Source organism: Hylobates moloch, unplaced genomic scaffold (genome assembly GCF_009828535.3).
Source record: "Hylobates moloch isolate HMO894 unplaced genomic scaffold, HMol_V3 SCAFFOLD_12, whole genome shotgun sequence".
Taxonomy (NCBI): Eukaryota; Metazoa; Chordata; class Mammalia; order Primates; family Hylobatidae; genus Hylobates; species Hylobates moloch.
The window spans coordinates 39,054,672-39,080,975 of record NW_026652287.1 but is presented as its reverse complement, the minus strand read 5'-3'; the positions used below and the strand labels follow the sequence as shown (position 1 = coordinate 39,080,975).

The 26,304-nt window shown below is 49.0% G+C and overlaps 1 protein-coding gene across 3 annotated transcripts in view; it reads left to right on the top strand.

Moving 5' to 3' along the window:
* RFX2 (regulatory factor X2) overlaps positions 1–26,304 on the top strand; it is a 129,562-nt gene that overhangs the window by 84,944 nt on the left and 18,314 nt on the right. For 2 of the 3 annotated variants that reach the window (XM_032169386.2, XM_032169387.2), the window contains exons 6-8: positions 11,028–11,102; positions 20,933–21,114; positions 24,106–24,225. In XM_032169386.2, coding sequence (XP_032025277.1) covers positions 11,028–11,102; positions 20,933–21,114; positions 24,106–24,225 — 377 coding nt within the window. The remainder of the gene's footprint in view (positions 1–11,027; positions 11,103–20,932; positions 21,115–24,105; positions 24,226–26,304) is intronic. The other variant, XM_032169388.2, reaches the window with a different exon arrangement.

Sequence of the window (26,304 nt, the reverse complement as noted above, 5' to 3'; positions counted from 1 at the left end):
GTTGCCTGCAAATATAACCGCTTTATTTCTTTCTTTCCAATATGGACAAAAAGAAATTTCATTTTTTTTTCTTGCCATTTTGCACTGACTAGCACTTGCAGTGAAATGTTGAACAAGGGTGGCAAGAATGGACATCCTTGCCTTTTCCCCAGTCTTAAGGGAAAAGCCATCAGTCTGTCACTGCTAAGTATGTCATGTTAGCTGTAGGTTTTTCACAGATGCCCTTTTTCAGGTTGAGGAAGTTCTCTTTTTTTTTTCTAGTTTTCTGGAAGTCTCTATCATAAATAGATGTTGAATTCTGTCAAATTTTTTTTTTACATATATAAGCATATTTTTTCTTCATTGGGGTGTTAATATAGTGAATTGCACTGACTGACTTTCAATTACACAATAACTTCTTATTTTGGTGTAAGGCTAATCTCCTGAGATAGAAGGTGGTGGTCTAGCCTTCTCTGTTTTTTTGTTGTTTGTTTTTGGTTCTAGTGTGTTCTGGGGTCACCTCGGCATCAGAGAGGCCCCATTAATCTTGCTGTCCTCTCTCTTCCTATGTCCAGAGTGACCCCCAGGACCTGGCTCTGAGGACAGGCATAGTGCCCCATGCCTCCTCCCTCTCTTCTCGGGAGGAGTCACTTGCTTTCTAGAGGCTGTGAAATTATAGGGTAGTGTCTGCTGCTTCTACCCCTAGCCGCTTAGTGCCTTGGTGCCATTAGCACCCCAGCCAGGCAGCCCCAGAAGACCAGACATACTTCTCCCCCATGGGATTAGCTGGGTGGAACTAGGTTTAGTTGTTATGGAACAGAAAGCTTTCCTCACAGACTACAGTAATTGTCACAAATGTGGCACATTTGACTTAGCAAACTGCATCAACTTATATCAGTAAAATAGACTAGAATTGCAAGTTACAGATTTACTGAGAAACAGTAATGTTCTCTGTGATTTCAGAATTACCTCGTTGCAGCAAACATGCTGCTCAGACCCTGGGCCACCACCCTGGAACCGTGGTTTGTTATGTGGGTTGCTCTGGAAGAACTGAATTATTAAATCAATTAGAAATCCATGAACAGGCTATGTTTTCACAGACAGACACACACACACACACACACACACACACACACACACACACACCCCACACCAAGCTCTGGGGGAGTCATCATCTTGGATAGGAATCTGATTCCTGGCTTCTGACTGCTCTGGTGTTGTTTATTGGCTTGTTGTTGGCATAAGAACATCCAACAAGGATGCCACAGAAATTCGAGAGACTTTCCAAGAGCCAAGATCAACCATGGCCCTGAAATTGCAACAGAAATACAGCTGCTGGACCCAACATTTGATGTCTACCAGTTTGTTCATGTCAGAGTTTTGTTTCTTGGGACTTTCACTTAGTCCTAAAGACAGAGCACGAGGACTGAAGCAAGTCCTCACTGGTAGGTAGCCTCGACAAGTGATTCCAGACTCTTGGTGACCAATTTTCTCGAGTATTTATTTCTGGTTAAAATGTCATCTGTATTATAAATCTTAAAAGTTAATTGCCCAAATGGTGAGTTTTTGATACACACATTTTCTATTGTGCTTTTTTTCACTACGTGGAGCAGGGATACTAAAGTGTGAGTTTTATTCTTCTCCTTTCTGCCCAAGTGGAGCCTCCTTTTTTACTGTTTGGGTTGTGTCCAGGGGAGGCTGAAGGTCACTCAAGGGGGAACAAGAAAGAGACCCCTCCACCCTGGGAGCTGCCCTCGGTGGGCCCTTCCTCCTGCAAGACCCAGAGGCCACATGAGGCCATGCTGTGAAAACACACAGCCTCTGAGGGTCACACGGTGGGCCCTGACGAAGATAAAAAGTCTTTATCTTTTTAATCTTTTTAAAAATTTTTCTCATACTTTAATGAATCTTTTCTCATTTTATTAGTTTAAATCTGACTAATACAGCAGAAGATCAAAAAAATCTAGTGGATTTTAATTGCAGCTGAAGTTAAAATGTCCTACTGTATTTTATTAGTTTAACAAGCTAAATATTCTGCCTTTGACAACTTTCTTTTTGCCCAAGAAGGGTGTCTCATGATACACGATATATAATACCATTAAAAGAGAAACTTTCAGTAAATTAAACAAGAGTCTATCTGAGCAAAAAACAGCTCTCCAGTCAGGCAGCCCTCAGAACTAGAAAGGTTCAGAGAGCACCCCTTCCTGGTGGTCCATGGAGGTGGCTCGCGGAGGCCCATGGCACCTCCACGCAGCAGCACAGCTCATGATAGAATCATGAGTCACACACATCTCTTCTTCTGTGGCCTGGCTCTTCAGTGAAGATGTAGAATGAAAAGTCACCTGGGCACAGTGGCTCACGCCTGTAATCCTAGCACTTTGGGAAGCTAAGGTGGGAGGATCGCCTGAGCCCAGGAGTTCAAGACTAGCTTAGGCAACAGAGTGAGACCCCATTTCTACAAAAATCTTAAAAATTGGTCCAGGTATGGTAGCTCACGCACTTTGGGAGGCTGAGGCGGGTAGATCACAAGGTCAAGAGATGAAGACAATCCTGGCCAATATGGTGAAACCCCCTCTCTACTAAAAATGCAAAAATTAGCTAGGTATGGTGGTGTGCACCTGTAGTCCCAGCTACTCGGGAGGCTGAGGCAGGAGAATCACTTGAACCTGGGAGGCGGAGGTTGCAGTGAGCCAAGATCGTGCCACTGCACTCCAGCCTGGCAACAGAGCGAGACTCCGTCTCAAAAAAAAAAAAAAAAAATTAGCAGTGTGTGTCTGTAGTACCAGCTACTAACTAAGGAGGCTGAAGTGGGAGGATCACCTGAGCTGGGGGAGGTTGAGGCTGCAGTGAGCCACGATGGTGCCACTGCACTCCAGCCTGGGTGACAGAGCAAGACCCTGTCTCTAAATAAATAAATAAAAATAAATCACTTGGGTACTCCTACCATCTGCCAGAAGCCTGCTCAGCCCCTGCATAGCAGAGCTTTTGTCCAATGATCAGAGCGAATTATTTGCCAGCCAACACACGTGATGATAATTGCTCTTCCCGCTGCCTGCCTTTGACATTCCCACACTCAAGATACTGTTTGATAAAGGAATTTAGCCAATGGCACATCTGCTTTTTCTCTCACTATGATATTTATCACCACTTTTTTTTAAAACTTCATAGAGTTCCCTTCGTAGTGCAGTTTGAAGTTGTTCGTTTGTTACATTTGTTGCAGCTGATGATCCAATGTTTATACATTATTGTTGACTACAGTCCCGTTCACATTAGGGTTCACTCTTGGTGGTATGCATTCTATGGGTTCTGGCAAGTGTGTGATCATATCATCACTTTTGAAGCTGGGTTTTTTTTGTTTTTTTTTTTGAGACGGAGTCTTGCTCTGTCTCCCAGGCTGGAGTGCAGTGGCGCGATCTCGGCTCACTGCAAGCTCCGCCTCCTGGGTTCACGCCATTCTTCTGCCTCAGCCTCCCCAGTAGCTGGGACTACAGGCACCCGCCAACACGCCCGGCTAATTTTTTTTGTATTTTTAGTAGAGACGGGGTTTCACCGTGTTAGCCAGGATGGTCTCGATCTCCTGACCTCATGATCCGCCCGCCTCGGCCTCCCAAAGTGCTGGGATTACAGGCTTGAGCCACCGCGCCGGGCCTCGAAGCTGGTTTTATAAGGTTTTTTTTTTTTTGCAAAGGTGGGAAAAGTACCCAGGTTCACACTTACAAGTAACCCTTTGAAAGGTATGCCTGAAGATTTAGTCTCCGATTTGCCTGTAGTGACAAGATTAAAGACTGTCATACAAAAAGCACTATTTTTCACTTATTCTGAAGCATTTCAATTGATTTACCAGATAAGTCATCCTTTGTCTGAAGTGACATAACCTCACTTGACAAGGTGTTAAGACAACCATGGAGAAATGGATCATTGATCTAATAATCGATTAGCTACTGATGGATCTCTTGCGTGTTGACCCATTTCTTATTTTCCTATTTTCTTTTATGGTACCGTATGCAAAATGATCACAGTATGTGATCCCAGATTGGGTCCTGGCCCAGAGGAAGGACGTTAGTGAGAAAATGGATCATATTCTATAACGTCCGTGGATTAGTTAGGAGTGTTGAAGTTAAGAGTGCGCAGTGGCTCTAGAAGAATCGGTCCTGCTGAGTGCGGTGGCTGATGCCTGTCATCCCAGCAGCTCTAAGAATCGGTCCTGCTGGGCGCGGTGGCTCACGCTGGTCATCCCAGCACTTTGGGAGGTGGAAGCAAGTGGGACTGCTTCAGCCCAGGAGTTCAAGACAAGCCTGGGCAACATTGCGAGACCCCATCTCTACAAAAAATACAAAAATTTGCCGGTTGTGGTGGCACATGCCTGTATGTTCAGCTACTTGGGAGACTGAGGTGGGAGGATGGCCTGACCCCAGGAGGTCAAGGCTGCGTAAGCTGTGATCGTGCCACTGCACTCCAGCCTGGGTGACAGAAGGAGACCCTGTCTCAAAACAAAGAAACAAACAACAGAATTGGTCCAGAAAGATAGCCACAAAATATTAAGTAACAAACACAAGTTGCAGAACTAAATAGAGACTGAGGGAAAATAATTAAAGCAAGTGTGAATGTGATCTTATGCCCCACAAAGGACGTGCACGGAGATATTGGTGGGGACTACCCCTGCCAAGTGGGAGTTGGGAGGAACAGACAAAGGGATTAAAATGTCCCATCTCCCTCCCCCAGCCTCTCAGCCCTGCTGGCCTCGTCTGCCTAGACCACAGCGTTGGGCTTTTCCCTTCTCCAGGCCTAATTCTATGACTTACCACTCTGCCTTCAAAATTCGTCATTCTGCTTTTCTCTTTTAAAAACAATCTGCATTCTTGGGCCAGGCGCAGTGGCTCACGCCTGTAATCCCAGCACTTTGGGAGACCCAGGCAGGTGGATCACAAGGTCAGGCGATCGAGACCATCCTGGCCAACATGGTGAAACCCCGTCTCTATTAAAATACAAAAAAAAAAATTAGCTGGGCGGGGTGGCACGCACTCGTAGTCCCAGCTACCCAGGAGGCTGAGGCAGGGGAATCATTTGAACCTGGGAGGCAGAGGTTGCAGTGAGCCGAGATCACGCCACTGCACTCCAGTATGGCGACAAAGCAAGACTCCATGTCAAATAATAATAATAATAATAATAATAATAATAAAATAAAAACAATCTGCATTCTTTATAAAGACCCCAAAGGGTTGTTAGCATTTTAACTTTAATTGGCTTCTTCTATGGTAACATGTCTAAGTTCTGTTTTAGAACAGAGGGTGAATTAACTAGAGCAGGTTTAGGAGTGGCCCTCTCTGTCTTGTGTCTCCACATTTGGGTTTTTGGGGAATGACCTCCTCTCCCTCCCTACACCATGGCCACTTCTAGCTCCAGGAAATGAGCTATGGTCATGCCACTGCACTCCAGCCTGGGCAGCAGGGAGAGACCCCACCTCTTTTTTAAAAAAGAATGCAGAGGCATCAAACTGTCCTAGAAGTCACTGTATTTTTCATCACCACATGCTCACATTCTAAAAGATGTTTTTAACAGAGGAGAGAAAGAGGCTGGGTGCAGTGGCTCACACGTGTAACCCCAGCACTTTGGGAGGCCAAGGTGGGTGGATCACTTGAGGTCAGGAGTTCAAGACCAGCCTGGCCAACATGGTGAAACCCCACCTCTACTAAAAATACAAAAATGAGCTGAGCATGGTGGCGGGCACCTGTAATCCCAGCTGCTCGGGAGGCAAGAGAATCGCTTGAACCCGGGTGGTGAAGGTTGCAATGAGCCAAGATCGCAACACTGCACTCCAGCCTGGGCAACAGAGTGAGACTCCATCTCAAAAAAAAAAAAAAAAAAAAAAAGGGAAGGAGAAGAAAGAAAGGAAATACTAGTTTCATTTAAGAATGTCCTTGATGGAGCAGTAAAAATTATTAATTTTATTAAATTTCAACTCTTGAGCACACATCTCTTTAGTATTGTGTGTGTGTGATGAGATGGGAAGTCCACCAGAGTACATGACCACCTCCAAGAAAAGCCTGTGTGTGCTTGATTGATGTGTGGGCAGAACTAGCCATTGTTTTCCTAAAACTCCATTTCTGGTTGAAAGAATGACAAACTTTGATTATTCAGACTCAGGTATTTGGCAGACATGTTTTCAAAAATGAACAAAGCCTGACATGTTAAGAAAAACAGCTGGCCAATGATAAAATTCAAGTTTTCAAACAAAGAAATGAAAATTTTGGAGTTGTGTCTGCCAACCAGGAAGCTGACAACTTCCCAAAGTTAACGACTTTTCTGATGAGGTTGGTGGTGATATTAATGAATGTGATTTCTTGACACTATTTAATGAAATGTGACAATGTTTGGAAGATCTGCAAACTCAGTAAACTCATATTTTTCAAGTGACCAATATATGATATTACAAAACCATACCCATTAGTAAAATACTCATTCAAGTTGCAAGGGAGACTAAAATAACTTTTTGAAATTAGTTATATGTATATTTTTCATTGAGATAGAATGTATGTAACATAAAATTCACCATTTTGAAGTGGACAATTCAGTGGCGTTTAATACATTCACAGTGTCATACAATCACCACCATTATCTAGTTCCAGAATATTGTCATCACCCTGAAAGGAAACCCCATCCCCACTAGCAGCCACGCTCCATTGTCCCTTCCTCCGTCTCCTGACAGCCACTAATCTACTTTCTGTCTCTAGGGATTTGCCAATTGTACATACTTTATGGTAAAGGAATTATATAATATATAGTCTTTTGTATGAGGCTCATCCATGTTGTAGCCTGGGTCAGAACCTATTTTTTGTGTGTGGCTAAATTATTCCATTGTATGAATGGACCACATTTTGTTTATCCATTCATCTGCTCATTGACGTGGGTTTTTCCACTTTCTGGCACTTTGACTAAGTCATTTCACTGCCCTCTAGCCTCCATGGTTTCTGTTGAGAAATCAGCCATTACTCATATTCTGGATTCTTTGTTTGTGATGCCACTTCTCTCTTACTGCTTCTAGGATTCTCTCTTTGTCTTTGCCTTTCAACAGTTTAATTATAATGTGTCTTTGGTGTGGATTTCTTTGAGTTTATGCCACTTAAAGTTTGTTGAGGTTTTCGAGTGTATAGATTCATGTCTTTCATCAAATTTGGGAAGTTTTCAGCCATTACTTATTCAAATATACTTTACCACTTTCTCCCTCTCCTCTCCTTCTGGGACTCCTATTATGTGTTTGTTGGTAAGCTTGGTGGTGTCCCACAAGTTTCTTAGGCTCAGCTCATTTTTCTTCATTCTTTTTTCTTTCCACTCCTCAGACTGGATAATCTCAATTGACCCATCTTCAAGTTCCCTGAGTCTTTCTTCTGCCTGCTCAAATCTGCTATTGAACCTCCCCTAGTGAAGTTTTCATTGTGGCTATTATACTTTCAACTCCAGAAATTTTATTTGGTTCCTTTTTACAATTTCTGTCTCCTTGTTGATATTCTACTGGTGAAACATCACTCTTGTGTTTTTTTGTTGTTGTTGTTTTATTTTGTTTTTGTTTTGATGTGGAATCTCACTCTGTCACCCAGGTTGGAGTGCAGTGGCGTGATCTCAGTTCACTACAAACCCTGCCTCCCAGGCTCAAGCAGTTCTCAGGCCTCAGCCTTTCAAGTAGCTGGAATTACAGACACCCACCACCATTTGGGTGGTGTACCACCACACCCTAACTAATTTTTGTATTTTTAGTAGAGACAGGGTTTCACCATGTTGGCCAGGCTGGTCTCTGAACTCCTGACTTCAAGTGATCCACCCAACTCACCCTCCCAAAGCACTGGGATTACAGGTGTGAGCCACCATGCCCAGCCTGTCATGGTTTTTTATAGTGCTTTGTACATGATTTCCTTTAGCTCTTTAAGTATATTTTATATAGTTGATTTAAACTCTTTGTTTCATAAGTCCAATGGCTGGATTTTCTCAGGGACAGTCCTATTTATTTATTTCTACATATGGGCCATACTTTCTTGTTTTCTTGCATGCCTCATAATTTTTGTGGAAAACGATATTTTGAATAGTATAACATGGTGACGCTGAATATCGGATTCTTCTGTTCTCCCCAGGGTTTGCCATTGCTGCTTATAGGTATTGTTGATTGTTTGTTTCATGACCTTTCTGAACTAATTTTGTAAAATCTACATTTTTTTTGTTTTTTGAGACAGTCTCACTCTGTTGACCAGGCTGGAGTGCAGTGGTGTGATCTTGGCTCACTGCAATCTCCGCTTCCCAGGTTCAAGCGATCCTCCTGCCTCAGCCTCCCCAGTAGCTGGGATTACAGGCATGTACCACCACACCCACCTAATTTTTTTTGGTATTTTTAGTAGAGACAGGGTCTCACCATGTTAGCCACGTTGGTCTTGAACTCCTGGCCTCAAGCAATCCACACACCTCAGCCTCCCGAAGTGCTGGGATTATAGGCGTGAGCCACCGTGCCCAGCCAAAATCTCCATTTGGTTACCTAGTGGTCAGCTAGTGATTTGACGGAAATTTCCTTAAATGCCAAGTTTCATCTTTTTTTTTTCTTGATTAAGGGTTCACCTGTTTGCCATAATCTTTTAATTCATTTCCAGAGTTCTGATAAAGTCGATTCTGCAATTTTTGCCCATTTTTTCGCTGCTTTTGTGAAGGGATGGGTTTTGGAGTTCCGTACTCTGCCATTGTCATGGATGTCAGCTCAAGATTAATGGATTTTAATGTAACTGAGCATGAAAAGCTAGTTGATATGGTTTCAGATTCCACATTGCAGCTAACCTTTAAGAAATTACCAGTTGTCAAGTGTTGCTATAGTATCAAGTAAAAATATCCACAATTATCTGAAAAGGCTATTAAAACAGTGCTCCTTTTCCAACTATATATCTGTGTGAGGCCAAGTTTTTTCAATGTACTTCAACTGAAACAGTATACAATAGCAGATGGAGATACAGAGGCAGATGTGTAGAGCTGTCTTCTGTAAGTCACGCACTCTACAGATTTGGGAAGATGTGGAATCATTCCACTCTTCTCCTTTCATTTTTTTGTTTTTTTAAATTTGTAAAGTGTACCTATTCTTTAAGTGTTAACCTATAATGGGTTTATTATTTTTTAATGAATTAATACATCTTTTAAAAAATTGTCTATTTTGATTTCTAATAAGAGAAATAATAGATTTAACTTTTAAAAAGAAAAGCAGGCAGGGTGTGGTAGCTTATGCCTGTATTCCCAGAACTTTGAGAGGCCGAGGCGGGTGGATCACTTGAGGCCAGGAGTTCAAGACCAGCTTGGCCAACATAGAGAAATCCCGTCTCTGCTAAAAAATACAAAAATTAGCTGGGTGTGGTGGTACACGCCTGTAATCCCAGCTGCTCGGGAGGCTGAGGCATGAGAATCACTTGAGCCTGGGGGGCAGAGGTGGCAGTGAGCCAAGATCACATCACTGCACTCCAGCCTGGGAAACAGCGCAAGACTCTGTCTCAAGAAAAAAATAAATAAATAAAGCTCTTTTTCAGGGGTGGGTGGTGAAATCTCAAAATTTTGTAATAGTGTATTTTTTAATAGACCAAATGATTGAGACCCACTATGTTGGAGAGGCAGTGTTTTCTTCTCCTTCCCAGTCTGCTGGGCACGGGACAAGGCCCCCTGAGATTAGGGCAGACTTCCGGAGGTCATGCACTCTGCTCTCCCAGCACCCATAGGTGAGCGATGTCCCACAGGGCAGTACTCACCTGCCTGCCCAAGCTGCAGATCAGAATGGCCCCAAGACATGGGGGTGGCATGTGTGTTTTTTCTTTCTATCATAGAGGTGGCGATTGCCTTCTCATCGCCTGCGCCCTGAGGCTGATGGGTGGGGGAGGTCTCACCATCCTACTTTCTCCTGGTCCTCCACTGTACCTTCTGCACTTCTTAAAGGTGACCCTGATGTCCTCCTTGGCTTGAAGCAAGGGTAGCTAATGAGAGAAGGCAGAACCACAGTGGTCGGAGGCCGTAGGAGGAGCAGTTACCCTCTCATTCTTGAACTCAGCTCCGCGAGCCTGCTCTGAAATACACACTCAACCTGCTCTTTGCAGAAGTGTCAAGTCTTTGGCCTCCCTGGGTGTTTTAGGAAAGGAAGCGTATACTTCATCTATCTCCTCCTGCTTCAGTCCTCTGGTCGTCGGGGTGGCTGCAGCAGATTTTACATCGCTGTTTTCCGCGTGCGAGTCTAGGACAAACCAAGTGCGTGTGAATGCCTTGGTGGTCACGCACAGCTGGGTGCCTCCTCCATCCCATGGACCTGCCGCCCACCTCCCTCCCCACCTCCATCAGGTCCTTCAGGATCCAACTCAAAAGTCCCTTCCTCCAGGAAGTTCTGCCGTTAGCTCCCCAACTCTTTCTTCCAAAACTCTTTTCTCTTTTCCAAAAACCTTCTCCGCACAGCTCCCACTAGGTAAACATTTGCCAGACAGTGTCCAGTGGCCCTGGATCCTACGGCCTCCTGGTGGCAGGGTCTGAGTCTTTGGCCTCGCTGGTATTTTCCCAAAGCCTCCAGCAGTGGGGAGACCCTGGGCTTTGCAACAGGACAGCCTGGCTGGGGAGTCAAGGCTGCCATCTCTCCTTGCTTTTGTTCTGGTTCCCCATCGATGTGGCGTGGGGAGAGGAGCAGGTGACTGTGATGCTGGCTTGGCTGACACTGGAATGGATGCAGCAGCTACATATTAATGCTATGGCGTGCACATGCATATGCCAGGTTAAAATTCAGCAGCAAGTTTTTACAACATGATTTCTGCTGCTTCTGTTGGACTGGCTCTCGGGCTTACCTACGTGTGCGAAGCAACACTCCCTACCGCAGCTTTCATGCACAATTTAACTCACCCCTGCCCTGCCTGCGTGGAGCCTCATCTTTATTTTGTAGGAGCTCGAAGCATTATTTGGATATTAATAAAAACAAATCTTGGCTGATGCTAACCATCTGATTTCCTTTTTTTTTTTTTTTCCATTTTGTTTTGTTTTGTTTCTGCACACATTTTCTTTAGCTTGAAATGGCGATTGAAAACCTCCAAAAAAGCGAAGGAATCACATCACACAAAAGCGGTTTACTCAACAGCCATGTAAGTGTGTGTCTGACCTGGCAACCTGTCCCTGCTCTGCTTGTAACCTGCATAGACATTTTTAAAACAAACAAAGGCAACCAGGCGCGGTGGCTCACACCTGTAATCCCAGCATTTTGAGAGGCTGAGACAGGCGGATCACTTGAGGTCAGGAGTTCAAGATCAGCCTGGCTAACATGGTGAAACCTCCTCTCTACTAAAAATACAAAAATTAGCTGGGCATGATGGTGGGCGCCCGTAATCCTGGCTACTTGGGAGGCTGAGGCAGGAGAATTGCTTGAACCCAGGAGGCAGAGGTTGCAGTGAGCCGAGATCATGCCACTGCACTCCAGCCTGGGCAACAGAGTGAGACTCCATCTCAAAAAAAAAAAAAAAAAAAAGAAGAAGAAGAGGATAAAATGACACCTTTAAAGTGTCATTTGTGACAGGTGGTTGAGGGGGAAGCCAATCTAGAATCCTACATCCAGCAAAAAATACCCTTCAGCAATGAAGGAGAAATCAAGACAGATTCTTTATTTGTAAAAGGTAGATAATAACAACACCTACCTCCTCGGGTTGCCATAGAGAGTAAATTATTTAATGTACGTAAAATACTTTCAACAATACCTGGCAGGTGATAAGCAGTATAGTTATATATGAAAAATAAAAACAATACAAAAATCAGCAACAGCAACGAAAAAGAGAGAAAATGACATGGGGTCGGGAATGCCTTAGACTCTTAGCTAATTTTCTTGAGGTCCTCTCTTGGAAAGAAACAGTAATTTGAGAAAAGCATAAAGCAGCTAATTCGTACAGATTTTAGCGTCTAGGATTTTTCTCCTCCCCTTGTCTCTTGGGAGAAGACCGTGATCACAGGCCCCATGACGGGAGGTTGGGGGCATCTCAGCTCTGCACAGCCCTGTAGCAGGATGGGACTGGGGGACGTGGCCGGCTCCGTCTTTATTTCCAGGGACAACAGAGAAGGAAAGCTCTGGCCCCCTCAGACTCATCGCTTTCACTTCTCCCCAAACGCTCTCAATTCGGCTTTGCACATAGCTGGAAATGTGTTCGGCATCTTAACACTGGGACGGGCCATTGAAGTCAGAATGTCCTTCTAGCAGTTGCTCTCCAGCACTTAAACTGGGCTCTGACGTTCTCTTGAGAATTCAGATATCAGAGAAGAAGTCCCCTTCAGTGGACCCCAGTCCTCCCTGTGATCCCGTCCTGACTCCCGTCCTCACTCTGATCCCGTCCTGACTCCCGTCCTCACTGTGATCCCATCCTCACTCCCGTCCTCACTCTGATCCCGTCCTGACTCCCGCCCTCCCTGTGATTCCATCCTGACTCCCGTCCTCACTGTGATTCCCGTCCTGACTCTTGTCCTCACTGTGATCCCGTCCTGACTCCTGTCCTAACTGTGATTCCATCCTGACTCCCGTCCTCCCTGTGATCCCGTCCTGACTCCTGTCCTCACTGTGATCCTGTCCTCACTCCTGTCCTAACTGTGATTCCATCCTGACTTCTGTGCTGGCCGATGTGTAAAATGAGGCATTACTCAAAAGGCAGTGAGTAATTCTGGGGGCGCAAAGTGACATAGGACAGGTCCAGAAACCTGGGTTATGGGGTAGGCACAGGTATGGTCACCTGCTCACCGCAGCCCCTGACGAGGCCTCTGCCCTTTGCCTCAGGGGGCTGGTCACTAGAAGAAATGGCAGAAATATTTCCTTCTGCCGATTGTCTTGAAGCAAAAAAGACAAAACAAAACAAACACCATGCCGGACCCCTGCTCAGTGCCCCATCCCTCTCCAGGCTCGGTAGGACGTGGTCATCCTGTCATCTGTCACTGCTGGATGACATCCTCCCTGTAGATGAACTCAGGGAGAAGGGAGTCTTCGCACGTGCTTGGAGAGAGGATCTCCCTAGCCCTGAGTCTTAAACTCAGAACACATACATGGGAAAGTGTGCAGAATAACATTCCCCATTCAGCAACAATCAGGCCATCTTCAGCCTGAACGCAAACCCATGCGGGCCCAGGGTATCAGCCCTAGGCGAGAGGGCTGCGTGACCCAGGCAGGATGGGGGCGCAGAGCCTGGACAGGCAGCGTGTCCACGGGAGAGTTAAAATGTCTATGGGAAAATGGGCTGGGCGCGGTGGCTCACGCCTGTAATCCCAGCACTTTGGGAGACCACGGCAGGCAGACCACTTGAGGTCAGGAGTTCCAGACCAGCCTGACCAACATGGCGAAACCCCATCTCTACCAAAAATACAAATATTAGCCAGGCATGGTGGCACATGCCTGTAATCCCAGCTACTCTGGAGGCTGAGACAGGAGAATCACTTGAACCTGGGAGGTGGAGGTTGTAGTGAGCTGAGATTGCGCCACTGCACTCCAGCCTGGGAGACAGAGCAAGACTCCATCTCAAAAAAGAAAAAATGTCTATGGGAAAATGCATGAGCCGCTTGTCTCTGGCTGCTGGGATCCTTCCTGCTTTCTAACACTTCATCTGAAAGGCAGACTTTCTCGGGTCTCTTCCCCGCAGATTCACATTCCCAAGCTGAAGGTAAAATCTCCCGTTTCTTTTACTCACTGATGATTCGCTGTTGAGTTGTTTCCTTCTGTCATGAGCTGTGATCAGTAAGATTCCGGGCTTGGTGACTGGAAGCAAAGGAAGTAAAATAAGATCTTTCTAAAAAGTTCACCACACACACGGGTAGAATAAACCTAGATCTTGTTTTGGCAAATGTGAGAGCCAGAGAGGAAGAGAGGAGTTAAAGCACGTGATCTGCTGATGGATGGGGTGACGTGCCCTCGCAACGGTTGTCCCCAGGGCTGCCTGTGGCTGAGACTGAGGTTGTGGTGGGCAGCGGCCTTCCGCAGGTCAGGCGGGGGCACAGCCACAGTCCCACCTCCCTTGCCAGCCTGGCCCTGCAGCAGATAAGCCAAGTGTGTGGGAGCAGCTGGGCCCTGGAGACCCATTTTCCCAGTGGCCTCCCAGACCTCCCTTCTCAGACAGCCCCAGGCAGGGTCCCCCCAGCAGCAGGGCCTGTGTGCCTCTTCCCTGCTGCCAGCTGGTGACGTCAGCCCACCGTCTACCGTGTGCAGGGTTCTGGCCAGGTCAGTGCCGAACATAGGGAGTAAAAAAGGAGGAAGAAGTCACTCCAGGGAGCTTAGCATTTGAGGGCAGGAGGTGGAAGATGTGGGAAACCCCCCCCCCCAAGGGAGCCCCTCACAGAGCTCTCTGAGCGGAGCTGGCCTCGTGTTCCTCGGAGCTGGTTCCCTCTGCGCTGTCTCAGGAGGGAAGGGGTATTGAGGTGCTGGGAGCCTGGTAAAACGAGACAGCATTGTCCAGACCCAGCCAGTCAACAGGAGCTTCCCAGGCCTCCCCTCTAGGGGCTTGGACCCAGGGGGTGTGCAGGGCCTGGAGGTCTGCATGTTGGAAGAAGCTTCCAGCCAGCTGATGGTCAGCCTGGCATGGAAACTCCCAGGGAGGAGGAGGCCCCCTAGCAGTGTCCAAACTGGAAAAGGGCAGGATATGGCGCCGTGAAAATGGGGATTCGCTCTTCCAGAGGGAAGGGGACGGAGCTCAGGCTGGGGATGAAACATGTCTTCACCCGACTGGGTGTGGCAGGCCGCGGAGTTGAGCAGAAGAGGAGCCCTCAGCCCTGGGGGGCACCGGGCTGCCCTCAGGCTACCAGCCGACTGGGACCCCACAGCAAGTTCACCGAGTCTCTGCCACCATGAGGTGGCGCTGTCTACTAAACTAAACGCATCACTTGCGCACCCTGAGGGAGAGAGCTGCGTGTAGAAGAGTCGTATTTGGGTTATGTGACTTTTTGCTTTGAAATCAAGAAACACACATTGTCAAAGGTCATTTAGCTTTCAGCTGGTGACCTGTGTAGCCTGGCGCCATGGCCGTGCTGTCCTGCAAGTCACAGTGGGGTTGCTAGAGCCGGCAGCTCCTCAGAAGGGGCCTCTGTCCAGAAGTGCCGCTGTTTTCCCTTGGAATTCCTGCCTGCTTTGGATTAGTGTCTTAGCTCAGTGCGCGGCCTCCACCCTCAACAACCCCTGTGCCTCCCACAACCCCTGCGCCTCCCGCCCACGGTCCCATCCCAGGCAGGGGCAGCCAATCTTCCAGGCACTCAGCCCCCAACCCCACTGCGTCCTCGCCTCCCTGCTCCTCTCATGCCCACCCCCAGATGCTCTTCAACCTCACCTTCAAGAAAGATCCAGAACCAGGTGGCACCCCCCACCTCCTCCACCTCGACTACTTCCCGAGCCACCACTGTCCCTGTGGATTCTTTTGGCCACCTCCTAGCCAGCTGTCAGTGCCCACCCCTACCCAGCCTCCAGCCCCTTCTCACAGCAGCCGCCAGAGTGGTCCTGCTAGAACCCAGGTCAGATCACCGCACTGCTCTGCTCGGAAGCCTCCGGGGCTCCCCTTGGCCCTCCAAGTAGAACCGAGTGTTGTCAAAATGGCCCACAAGGCCCTGCAGGACCGGCTCTCTCCCACTCCTCACTCTGCTCCAGCCACACGGGCGTCCTCGCTGTTCCTCCAATGCACCAGGCTCGGACCTGCCCCAGGGCCTTTGCACTGTGGGGCCCTCTGCCTGAAGCTCTCTTCCCCAGCCTCCCCCTCACCTTCTTTGAGTCTTCACTCAGTGGGCACTTTCTCAGTGAGCCCTGCCTGACACCGCCACCCCACCTCCACTTACTATTGCAGTCCTTCCTCCAGTCCCTCCGTGGCAGCGACCCCATCCCCTTTCCCAGGTGAATTTCTCTGACGGCACTCGGCACCAGCCCTCATTCGGTCCATTTTACTTATTTATTGTGGGTCTCTGCCAGACAAGAATGGACGCTTCCAGGGGGCAGGGGTTTTTGTCTTGTATTCGCCGTTGCATCCCCAGCACCTGGAACAAGGCCTGGCATAGAGCCAGCTCTCGTAAATATTTGTGGGATGGGTGAAAAGGTGGGTGTTCCAAGTCCGATTATGTCAACACAGAGCACACATGGATGGTCGGAATAGCTGCCCGAGCTGCTAGTGTATGGCCTGGCGAGACTCTAACTCACCAGCAGGAGCCAGTGTCAGGCAAATTTGCCCCCAGGAATAGAAACAAGTATCTTAGGAGACAAAGGGGGCCGGGTAGGTGGGCATGATCCCCGCCTTCCCACTGGCAGGTGAGGATATCTGTCCATAGGGGCTGTGCCTGCAAAGAGCCCAGAACCACAGGCCTTTGTTGGGGGGCAGGGGAGAGGGAGGCACTGGCATTTCGGGATTTTTTTTCCTTAAAAGGAAGGATTTGATCCATTTCATCAAGAAGTGTGCTGTCCTGACAGATTGTGGCAAATGTGGATACACATGTACATTTCCTTGGAAAGTGTTCTGCTTATTTGTGTTTGATATGGACACAGAAAGAATGCAAATAACAGCAGACAAAGCAGACTGCAGAACATGCCCAAACTGGAAAGATGACTCCGTCCAGCTGCTGCCTTTCCTGGCATGAAGGTACCCGAGCCCTCAAGAGCAGGGGAGGTGGGCGAGGTGTGGTTGGAGCGGCTGGACCCTCGTGGTCGGTTTCACGGAACTGACCTGTGATGCTCGCCCCAGTCTGATGTGCCGCCAGGTGTGGACTCCGGCACTGAGTGATGGGAAGGCCCTGTGCATAAGTGGCTCCCAGCCTGCTGGTGAGGCGTAGACCCTGAACAGAGTCTGCAAGCCCATCACACTTCGGTTCTAACCCAGTTCCCCTCCCAGAAGTTCATCAACACAGAAGAGGGAGGAAATGGACCCGACTGTTCCAGCCACTTTAGTCTTCTCTGTGGTTTCTTGATGTTGAGCAAGAAGGACTTGTTGTCAAGACAATTATGCATCCTTTTAGTGTCAATGTCAACATAATTACCCAAGCAAAGGATTCTACTCTTAAATAGCCTGGGGGGTCAGGGGCAAACTGCAGAAGGATCATCTGTTCCAAAACTTTCTTTTTATGTGTGAGCCAGTATGTCCTCTTGGTGGATGGAGTCTTAGACTCTAACCTCTCAGGACTCCTAGTCCAGTGCTCCTTCCAGCTCACCACCTGCAACATCTGGCCTCACACCTTTAGCCTGAAAATCCGCATTGTCATTTGGCTCCTTGAGATGTGGTGTCACTGGCCCTGGCTCCTGCTGCCTGTGGAGGACAGTCTAAGAAGTGGCACCTGTGCCCCCAGCCTCAGAATGACCAAGGGAAGCCTCTGGCTTCTTCACCCAGACACCCTCTGTTTGCTCCCCACTACCTCCTCGAACAGTCTTGCTGCCAGGCTTGAGACATCTCCAGGATCCTGCAGATGCCCACATGGGCAAACCTGGCTCCATCTCCACCCTCAGGGAGAGCACACTCTGGGGGGAACAGGTGATAAATCAATCAGCACACATGACAAATCCAGACGGTGAAGCCACTGTGAAGAAAAGCTTCAGGGCCCACACTGCGGCTCCCGACTGTCATCCCAACACTTCAGGAAGCTGAGGCAGGAGGATCACTTGAGCCCGGGAGTTGGAGGCTGCATGAGCCATGATCGCACCACTGCGCTCCAGCCTGGGGTGGTGACAGGATGAGACCCTGTCTCTAAAAATATGTATATATCCCTGTCTCTAAAAAAAAAAAAAAAAAGTATATATATATACTCACACACTAACTTCAACATCAAGGTTGTGGTTCATAGTATTCATAGTATTAAATACAGGGAAGACTCTGGAGCTCTTCAGCTCTTAAGGGTCCAAGCACTCTGCCAGAGCCGGACTTTGGAGGAGAAAAAAGCAACACTGCCTCCATCATATCAGAAAAAGTCCAGTCCAGAAAGTTGGAAGATGAAGGGTGTGAATGACTTGATGGAAAGTGAAAACTCTGATGTCCCTTTTCCCAAAGAGGCAAGTGAGGAAGAGATGAAGTCTCCACTCCGGGGCCCTTCTCAGGGTCCTTTGTTTTAACTGTCCCTTATTCAAAGGACAAGAGGGCAGGGGTCCCTCCCTGTGGTTATGGGCACAGCCGAGCACATGGCACCCAACGCTGGATGGATGAAATTGGCAACTGGTAATCGATCACCTGCACTCATGGCCAGTGGCGGACACTGCACTTCACACAGGCCCTGCAGGCAGCAGGAGGCAGACTTTGTGGTACCAAGAGGGCGAGGGGTCCCTGGTGCTGAGGAGGAGGTGATAGGCTACTTGAGTGATTCAGGGGCTGCCAGGGAACTGGAATCCAAGCTCAGGGATTGCGGCAGGAACCATTCCTGTCCCTTGGGTAAGGAGGGATGTTTGGCCGCAGGACTTACCTGCAGGAGCAGGGCTGGAGGACAGCTTGTGGTCAGGAGGTCTGAAGCCCTCCTGGCTTGCCCCAGAGGCAGCACGTGAGGTTGGACCCACACTTCAAGGCTTAGGCTTTGCTCCTCTTCGTCCTCAACACCCACGTGGGCAGTGCCCCTGCCGGGTGACTCTTCCCACCACTTGGAGGTTTTGTCCTCAGCTCTTTGGTTGCAGAGTAACACCTCTGGTCCCAATCTCTACCCTGAACTCCAGCCCAAGACTTAACCTCCCCCTTCCTAAAACGGAACTCAGCCCCGCAGCTCACCTGCGATTCGGCTTAAGAGACCTCCGCGTTCAGGCCCCACACACCCCTTCACCTGAACCTTTGACCTGTTTGTCCTCCTGTGAAACGTTCTGGAACCCAGGGCAGGTCCTCACTCCACTGTGGCCCTCGGTCAGCCCCCGTTAGGGCTGGAGGGGCCAGGACAGGCTGGATCGGGTGGGTCTTAGATAAGAGGGGTTCTGAGGTGCTGGTCACTGGTGCAGGGCTCGTCAGAACCACCCCATAGCACCATTTCATAAAAAGGAGATGAAGCCCGGGTGCGGTGGCTCACGCCTGTAATCCCAGCACTTTGGGAGGCCAAGAAAGGTGGATCACCTGAGGTTAGGAGTTCGAGGCCAACATGGCAAAATCCCATCTCTACTAAAAATACAAAAAACATAAGGCGGACATGGTGGCACATGCCTATAATCCAGCTACTCGGGAGGCTGAGGCAGGAGAATCACTTGAAGCCGGGAGGTGGAGGTTGCAGTGAGCCAAGATCGCGGCACTGCACTCCAGCCTGGGTGACAGAGTGAGACTCCATTTCAACAAATAAATAAATAAATAATAAAAAAGAGATGAATGCTTACTTCCTCCCCAGCTTCCAATGCTGAGTGTGGGGGAGGGGGGGCAAAAGACAGGCAAACGTTGACGGTGGGGCCGGGGGCGCCGTGGGTACGCTGTGGTGAGTGGACAGATATTTCCCAGGGGCCACACCTACTTTGTGTCTTGTGTGTTGTGCGCGGCACAGGGCTTCCCAGGCCAAGGGCTGTGCAGGAGCCCAACATGCCCAGTGGGGGAGGGCTGAGGACCCAGCACTGCCCACTCTGAAGGGCCCAGACAGCAGGAGCCCTTCAGACCTCTGGAAGGGGGGCTCAGCCTAGACAAAGCAGCCGACAGCCTTACACAAAGTGGACCAGGTAGGGACAGCCGGTTTCCCCTGACGCTCTTGACACGGAATCTGGACTCAGGCCTCGCTTCTGTGCGTGGAATTCCTGTCTTTCTCCAAATCGCAGGCATCAGTGAAAGCCTTTTGTATTCACATAGCAGACCTCTCTGGATCAGGGGACAGATGATAACAGAGGGAGAGGAGGAAACCAGAATTAAGCCGCAGTCTTTAAGGCACCTGGCTGAGGGCATCAGTTGGTGGGTGGGCCACCTTTGCGTCCATGCCCAGTGTGAGGACTGAGCTCTTCATGTGGACAGTTCTCGCAGCCCTTCTAACTGGATGTTCACCTCTCGAGGCACAGTCCTTGGCTCTAGACTCATTTAGCCCGTCTTTTTGTTTTGTTTTGTTTTTTGAAAGAGACAAAGTCTTGCTCTGTTGCCCAGGCTGGAGTACAGTGGCGCGACCCTAGCTCACTGCAGCCTCAACCTCCTGAGCTCAAGCAATCCTCCCACCTCAGCCTCCCAAGTAGCTATGTCCTGCCTTTTGACTTAGACACAAAACCGTGCATATTAGCATTTGTGTATTTTACTGAATTTACATTTGTAACTCCCTCAATAAGGGATCTCAGTACATGTTAGCTCACTGCTCACTACAGAACACAGGGCTATGGGGCCCCCGAGTCTTCTTCAATCTTCCTGTTTAGCATCAGAATTTCTCTCCATTCCTGTATGTTGAGGAGCTATTTGGTGTTTAAATCCTGTGTGGTGGTGTATGGGCATTTAAGTGACTGAAGACAGAATCTAATAGTTCTTGATCACACCCAGATTTTTACAAATTAAGTCCAGGAACCTGAAAACCAGGCTAAACATGGAAGAATCAATAAGTGAAAGAAAATGAGCGATTCATTAATCTGCTTAGAGAACTCAAATCAGTGACCATAAAGATGGATTTCTGGCTCACGCCTGTAATCCCAGCACCTTGGGAGGCTGAGGCAGGCAGATCACCTGAGGTCAGGAGTTTGAGACCAGCCTGGCCAACATGGTGAAACTCTGTCTCTACTAAAAATACAAAAATTAGCCAGGCTTGGTGTCGGGCACCTGTAATCCCAGCTACTTGGGAGGCTGAGGCAGGAAAATTGCTTGAACCCAGGAGACAGAGGCTGCAGTGAGCCGACATTGCGCCACTGTACTCCAGCCTGGGTGACAGAGCAAGACTCCACCTCAAAAAGAAAGAAAGAAAGGATGGATTTTCTCATCCCGTTTGGTAATACAGGGAACGCAAGTAATTCTCTTAACGAGTCCACGTTGGCACGTTCGCGTTCCTCAGGCTTCTGACAAACGCAGACGTGTCTTTCTTTTCGCAGCTCCAGTGGCTGTTGGATAATTATGAAACGGCGGAAGGCGTGAGTCTCCCCAGAAGTTCTCTGTACAACCACTACCTTCGGCACTGCCAGGAGCACAAGCTAGACCCAGTGAACGCCGCCTCCTTCGGGAAACTGATCCGTTCTGTGTTTATGGGGCTGAGAACGCGGCGGCTGGGCACCAGGTGGGTAGACGATCCCTAGCCCACCTGTTCTTTCTCTTCCTTTCCCAAGAAATGGAGCTTTTGGGAAAATGCGAGGCTCCCTCCTCCTTTCCAGGTAGCCTGATTCGCAGCCACCTCTGGAGTGCTTGCAGTTACTTTCAATTGGCAGCAGCCTTGGCTGTGGCCAGGTGTAGCCTGCGGTGTTGGCTTTAGAAGCCGTTGATGGGACATGGGGATCACTCTGGTTTTCTCTCTCCTTTTGAAAATTCCCAAACAATACTTTTCTTTTCTTTTTTTTTTTAGAGCAGCCTCTGGGCCAGGTGTGGTGGTGCACACCTGAAATCCCAACAGTTTGGGAGGCCGAGGCAAGAGGATCACTTGAGACTAGGAGATCAAGACCACCCTGGGCAAGATAGCAAGACCTCATCTCTACAAAAAAATTAAAAATTAGCCAGGCATAGTGGTGCACACCTATTTGCACACCTGTAATTTCACCTATTTGGGAGACTGAGAGGGGAGGAGCACTTGAGCCCAGGAGGTGGAGGCTGCGGTAAGCCGAGATGACACCACTGCACTCCAGCCTGGGCAACAGAGCAAGACCCTGTGTCAAACAAACAAACAAAATGTAGCCTCTGGTTTATCCAGCAGAGCTGGATTTACCATTTCTCGGTGTTTTGTTTTTGTTTTTGTTTTTGTTTTTGTTTTTGAGACAGAGCCTTGCTCTATCACCCAGGCTGGAGTGCAGTGGTATCATCTCAGCTCACTGCAGCCTCCACCTCCTGGGTTCAACCGATTCTCCTGCCTCAGCCTCCCAAGTAGCTGGGATTTACAGGCCCCCACCAGCACGCCTGGCTAATTTTTATATTTTTAGTAGAGACAGGGTTTTGACATGGTGGCCAGGGTGGTCTCAAACTCTTGGCCTCAAGTGATCTACCTGCCTCAGCCTCCCAAAGTTCTGGGATTACAGGTGTGAGCCACTGTGCCCGGCCTCTTGGTGTCTTTTGCTGTACCTGGACCAATCCACCCTGCCTTCTCTTGGCCTATGGCAGCCCCAGGACATCACAGGCCACAGATTTATTGCAGGCAATTATGCCAACTCTCCTCTAACAGAAAAAAACAGCAGCATCTCCAACCCAAAGCTGGTGGCCCAGAGAGTGCAGGAGGCTGCTGCCTGCTGAGGCTGTGATCCTGTGGCCAGCGAGGCTCAGCATCTGCTTTTGTGGGGTTGGGGTTGACTCACGTGCTCTCAAAGCCTGTGTCCTGGCTGTCTATAAACGGCGTGGCGGTGGATCCACGAGGACCAGAGTCCCTTATTCTCTGACACTTTTTGATCCTTCACAGGGAATGTCCTTAGGGAATGTGGATGCATAGAGGAGGGACAGAAGCAGGAGGAAACCACAGGGCAGCCTGGTCTCTGGGGACACAGCCCCTGCTCCCGGAGGGGCCTCCCCTGCAGAGCATCCCAGCTGCTAGCTTCAGGATTAAGGCTGATTTCCCCCTGTTTTCCCCGCTCCGAGCACCTGGCTAAACATGTACCTCATCTAGAAAGGGCCCAGGCTGTCTGCTATTGCAATGAAATTTAAAAAGGAAAAGAAGGGCCAGGCATGGTTGCTCATGCCTGTAATCCTAGCACGTTGGGAGGCCAAGGCAGGAGGATCACTTGAGGTCAGGAGTTCGAAATCAGCCTGGCCAACATGGTGAATCCCCGTCCCTACTAAAAATACAAAAAAATTAGCCAGGCATGGTGTCACATACTTGTAATCCCAGCTAATTGGGGAGGCTGAGGCTGGAGAATTTCTCGAACCTGGGAGGGGGAGGTTGCAGTGAGCCGAGACCGCACTACTGCATCCAGCCTGGGCAACAGAGTGAGACTGTGTCTCAAAAATATAATAATAAGAGAAAAAGAAAGAAAGAAAAAGAAAGGACCCAGGTGCTTCCTGCATGTCCCTGTTGCCAGCTCTGGAGAAATGGCATCCTGTGAGCTGGGTGTCTCCACAGCCATGTCTGTGGGTTAATGCTTCCCTCCTGTGAGGACTCTGTGAGCTGTTTTCTGAACTAAATTGTTTAAAGCCTTCTGATCATCATTCTCCCGTAATAAACTAATGTAATAGTTCCCAAACAGTGCCTTTTTCCAAAATGTGTTACTAGATGATTGAAGGGGATGGGGAAGGGTTGTTAATAATAATGGTAATAATAATAGAGCTAGGCCACGCGGAGCTCAACAAAGCTGACCTGGTGTTCTCAGCACAGGACTTGTCCGAGACTTTATTATACTAGCCTGTGAGAGAGGACTCTCCATGACAATGGCATTATGGACAGAATTCCTTGATCACATTCCTCACACAGTTCAGGAAATGCTGAACCAGAGAGGCCAAAGTGAAAGGCCAAGATCCAAGTGTCGTGGCACACACCAGCTACTCAGAGGCTGCGGCAGGAGGATCACTTCTACCATCCGAGTGTGGTGGCACATGCCAGCTGTCCCAGCTACTCAGAGGCTGAGGCAGGAGGATCACTTGAGCCCAGGAGGCCAAGGCTATAGTGAGCTGTGACTGCACCACTGCACTCCAGCCTGGGTGACAGAGTGAGACCCCGTCTCTAAAAAAGAAAAAAGAGAGAAGAGGCCAGGCACGGTGGCTCACGCCTGTAATCCCAGCACTTTGGGAGGCCAAGGTGGGAGGATCACTTGAGCCCAGGAGTTTCAGACCGGCCTGGCCAACATGGCAAAACCCCATCTCCACTAAAAATACAAAAATAAGCTAGGTGTTATGGCCCACGACTGTCATCTCAGCTACTTGGGAGGCTGAGGCAGGAGAATCTCTTAAACTTGGGAGGCGGAGATTGCAGTGAGCCAAGATGGCACCGCTGCACTCCAGCCTGGGTGACAGAATGAGATTCTGTCTCAAAAAAAAAAAAAAAAAAAAAAAAAGAAGTAGGAAAGAAAAAGAATCCCAACCTGTCTTGTTGTTCAGGACGTCTGCAAAGGGAGCTGACCCTGGGATGTTTGGTTTCCAGGGGCAACTCGAAGTACCATTACTACGGGATTCGTCTGAAGCCAGACTCTCCACTGAACCGGCTGCAGGAAGACACGCAGTACATGGCCATGCGGCAGCAGCCCATGCACCAGAAGCCCAGGTGAGTGCCGGGCCAAGCTGGGTGGGGCTGGCTCTCCCCTGGAGCATGGAGCGGGAGATGTTTCTCCAACATGAAACAAACTCATCATAACTCCCCAGTCTCCAGCATCCTGGGAAAGCCATGGTATACCCCTCTGCTGAGACTGAGGTGAGTCTAGCAGGAGACACACGAGGCTGGGATGCAAACTCCTCCAGCTAACTTTTCAGACTTTTTTTTTAACCGTTTAAAACTGTTTTTAACAGACTTCATTTTTTAGAGCCATTCTAGGTTCACACCAAAATTGAGTAGAAAGTACAGAGAGTTGTTCTACACCCACAACCCCGCTCCCCACCGCCTCTCCCACCATCCGCCTCCCCCACACAGCAGTGCATTGGTCATGACCCATGACCCTCTGCGGAGCCAGCATCACCCCCCAGAGTCCACAGTCAACATCAGGGCTCGCTCTTGGTGTTGTACATTCGATAGTTTGGACAAACCTATAATGACATGTGTCCCCCATCACAGTGTCACACAGAGTCCTTTCACAGTCCTAAAAATCCTCCATGTTCTGCCTACCCAGCTTTCCCTCCGCACCCCAGTCTGCGGCAACCGCTAATCCTTCTGCCATCCCCACAGTTTCCCCCTTCCTCAGTGTCATATAGCTGGAATCACAGACCCTTAATTTTTAAAACTTGGGAAGTAAAAAGAGAGAGGACACTGCAAATAAGCCAAGAAGCCAGGAGAAAGAAGCAGATGTGCTCAAGTCACGACTTCTTATTCACCTTTGGATCCAGTGGCTGGAAAGCCCTGGTCATTTTCTGAAATATCCTCTTCTCCATCCATCACAAACTTTCTCATCTTCTAAGGCAGGGGCCAGTAAACCTTTCCTGTAAAGAGCCAGAGAGCAAATATCTTAGCCTTGCAGGCCGGACAGTCTCTGTCATGACTGTTCAATTTGGCTGCATCCTGAAAGCAGCCACAGACAGCATGAAGATGATGGGCGTGGCTGTGTGCCAATAAAACTTTATTTACAGAAACAAGCAGCAGAATTGGCCTTCAGGCCATAGTTTGCTGGCCCCTGGTTTAGGGCCCATTCAAATATCGCTGCCTCCCAATGTGCCTCCACAAGTGCCCACCCTGAGGGCAGGGGCCGCATTGCAATAGCCCCACGTGGCACCTTCACGCCTGGTGCTGGGCCCTCTGCACAGAGCCACCAATGTATGCCTGGTGCTGGGCCCTCTGCACAGAGCCACCAATGTATGTGTGTGGCTCAAAAACCCATTCCAGCTGCTCTGTGTAACCCATTGACTCCTGAACAGAGAGCCACTCCCAGGAGTTGGAGGTTCCAGGAGAGAGTTTCCAGAGCATTCCTTCTGTACCTCATTGTCTGCAGACATGGACTCTGGAGTTCACTGCTGTTGTTCAATTTGGGCCCCTGGCAAACCCCTGTGAACCTGTGCTCCAGGCAGTGTGTCATTTTAGGAATAGTGACACACATTTCAGGGGGACAGGCTGATGCCATTTGCATTTGGAAGCCACAGCCTGAGCCTGTGTCTGTGTGATGCCCACGGCCTGCCCTGAGCCAGGCGGTTTACACACACCTCGCCGGCATGTCTCCCGCCTCCCCGTAGGCCTGGCCCCGCTTTGTATTTGAGGAGGGAGGCTCCCTGTTGATGCTCCGGCTCAGGCCAGCTCCCTGCCTGCCTCCACCACACCACACACCGGGCTCTGAGGAGTCCAGCACCTGGAAAGCCTTCCTCTGTGAGTGTTTCTCAGCGCTGCCTGCACAGGCTGACCACCACTGTCTGGCTCAAAATGAAAGTCTCAGAACTTCTGAGATTGCACCAATAATAAGATGTTTGTGATTCACGCAAAGAATCTCCCTTTTATTTTATCTTTATTTATTTATTTATTTATCTTGAGACCGAGTTTCGCTTTTGTTGCCCAGGCTGGAGTGCAATGGTGTGAACTCAGCTTACTGCAACCTCCGCCTCCCAGGTTCAAGTGATTCTCCTGCCTCAGTCTCCTGAATTGCTGGGATTACAGGCATGTGCCACCACGCCCAGCTAATTTTGTATTTTTAGTACAGACAGGGTTACT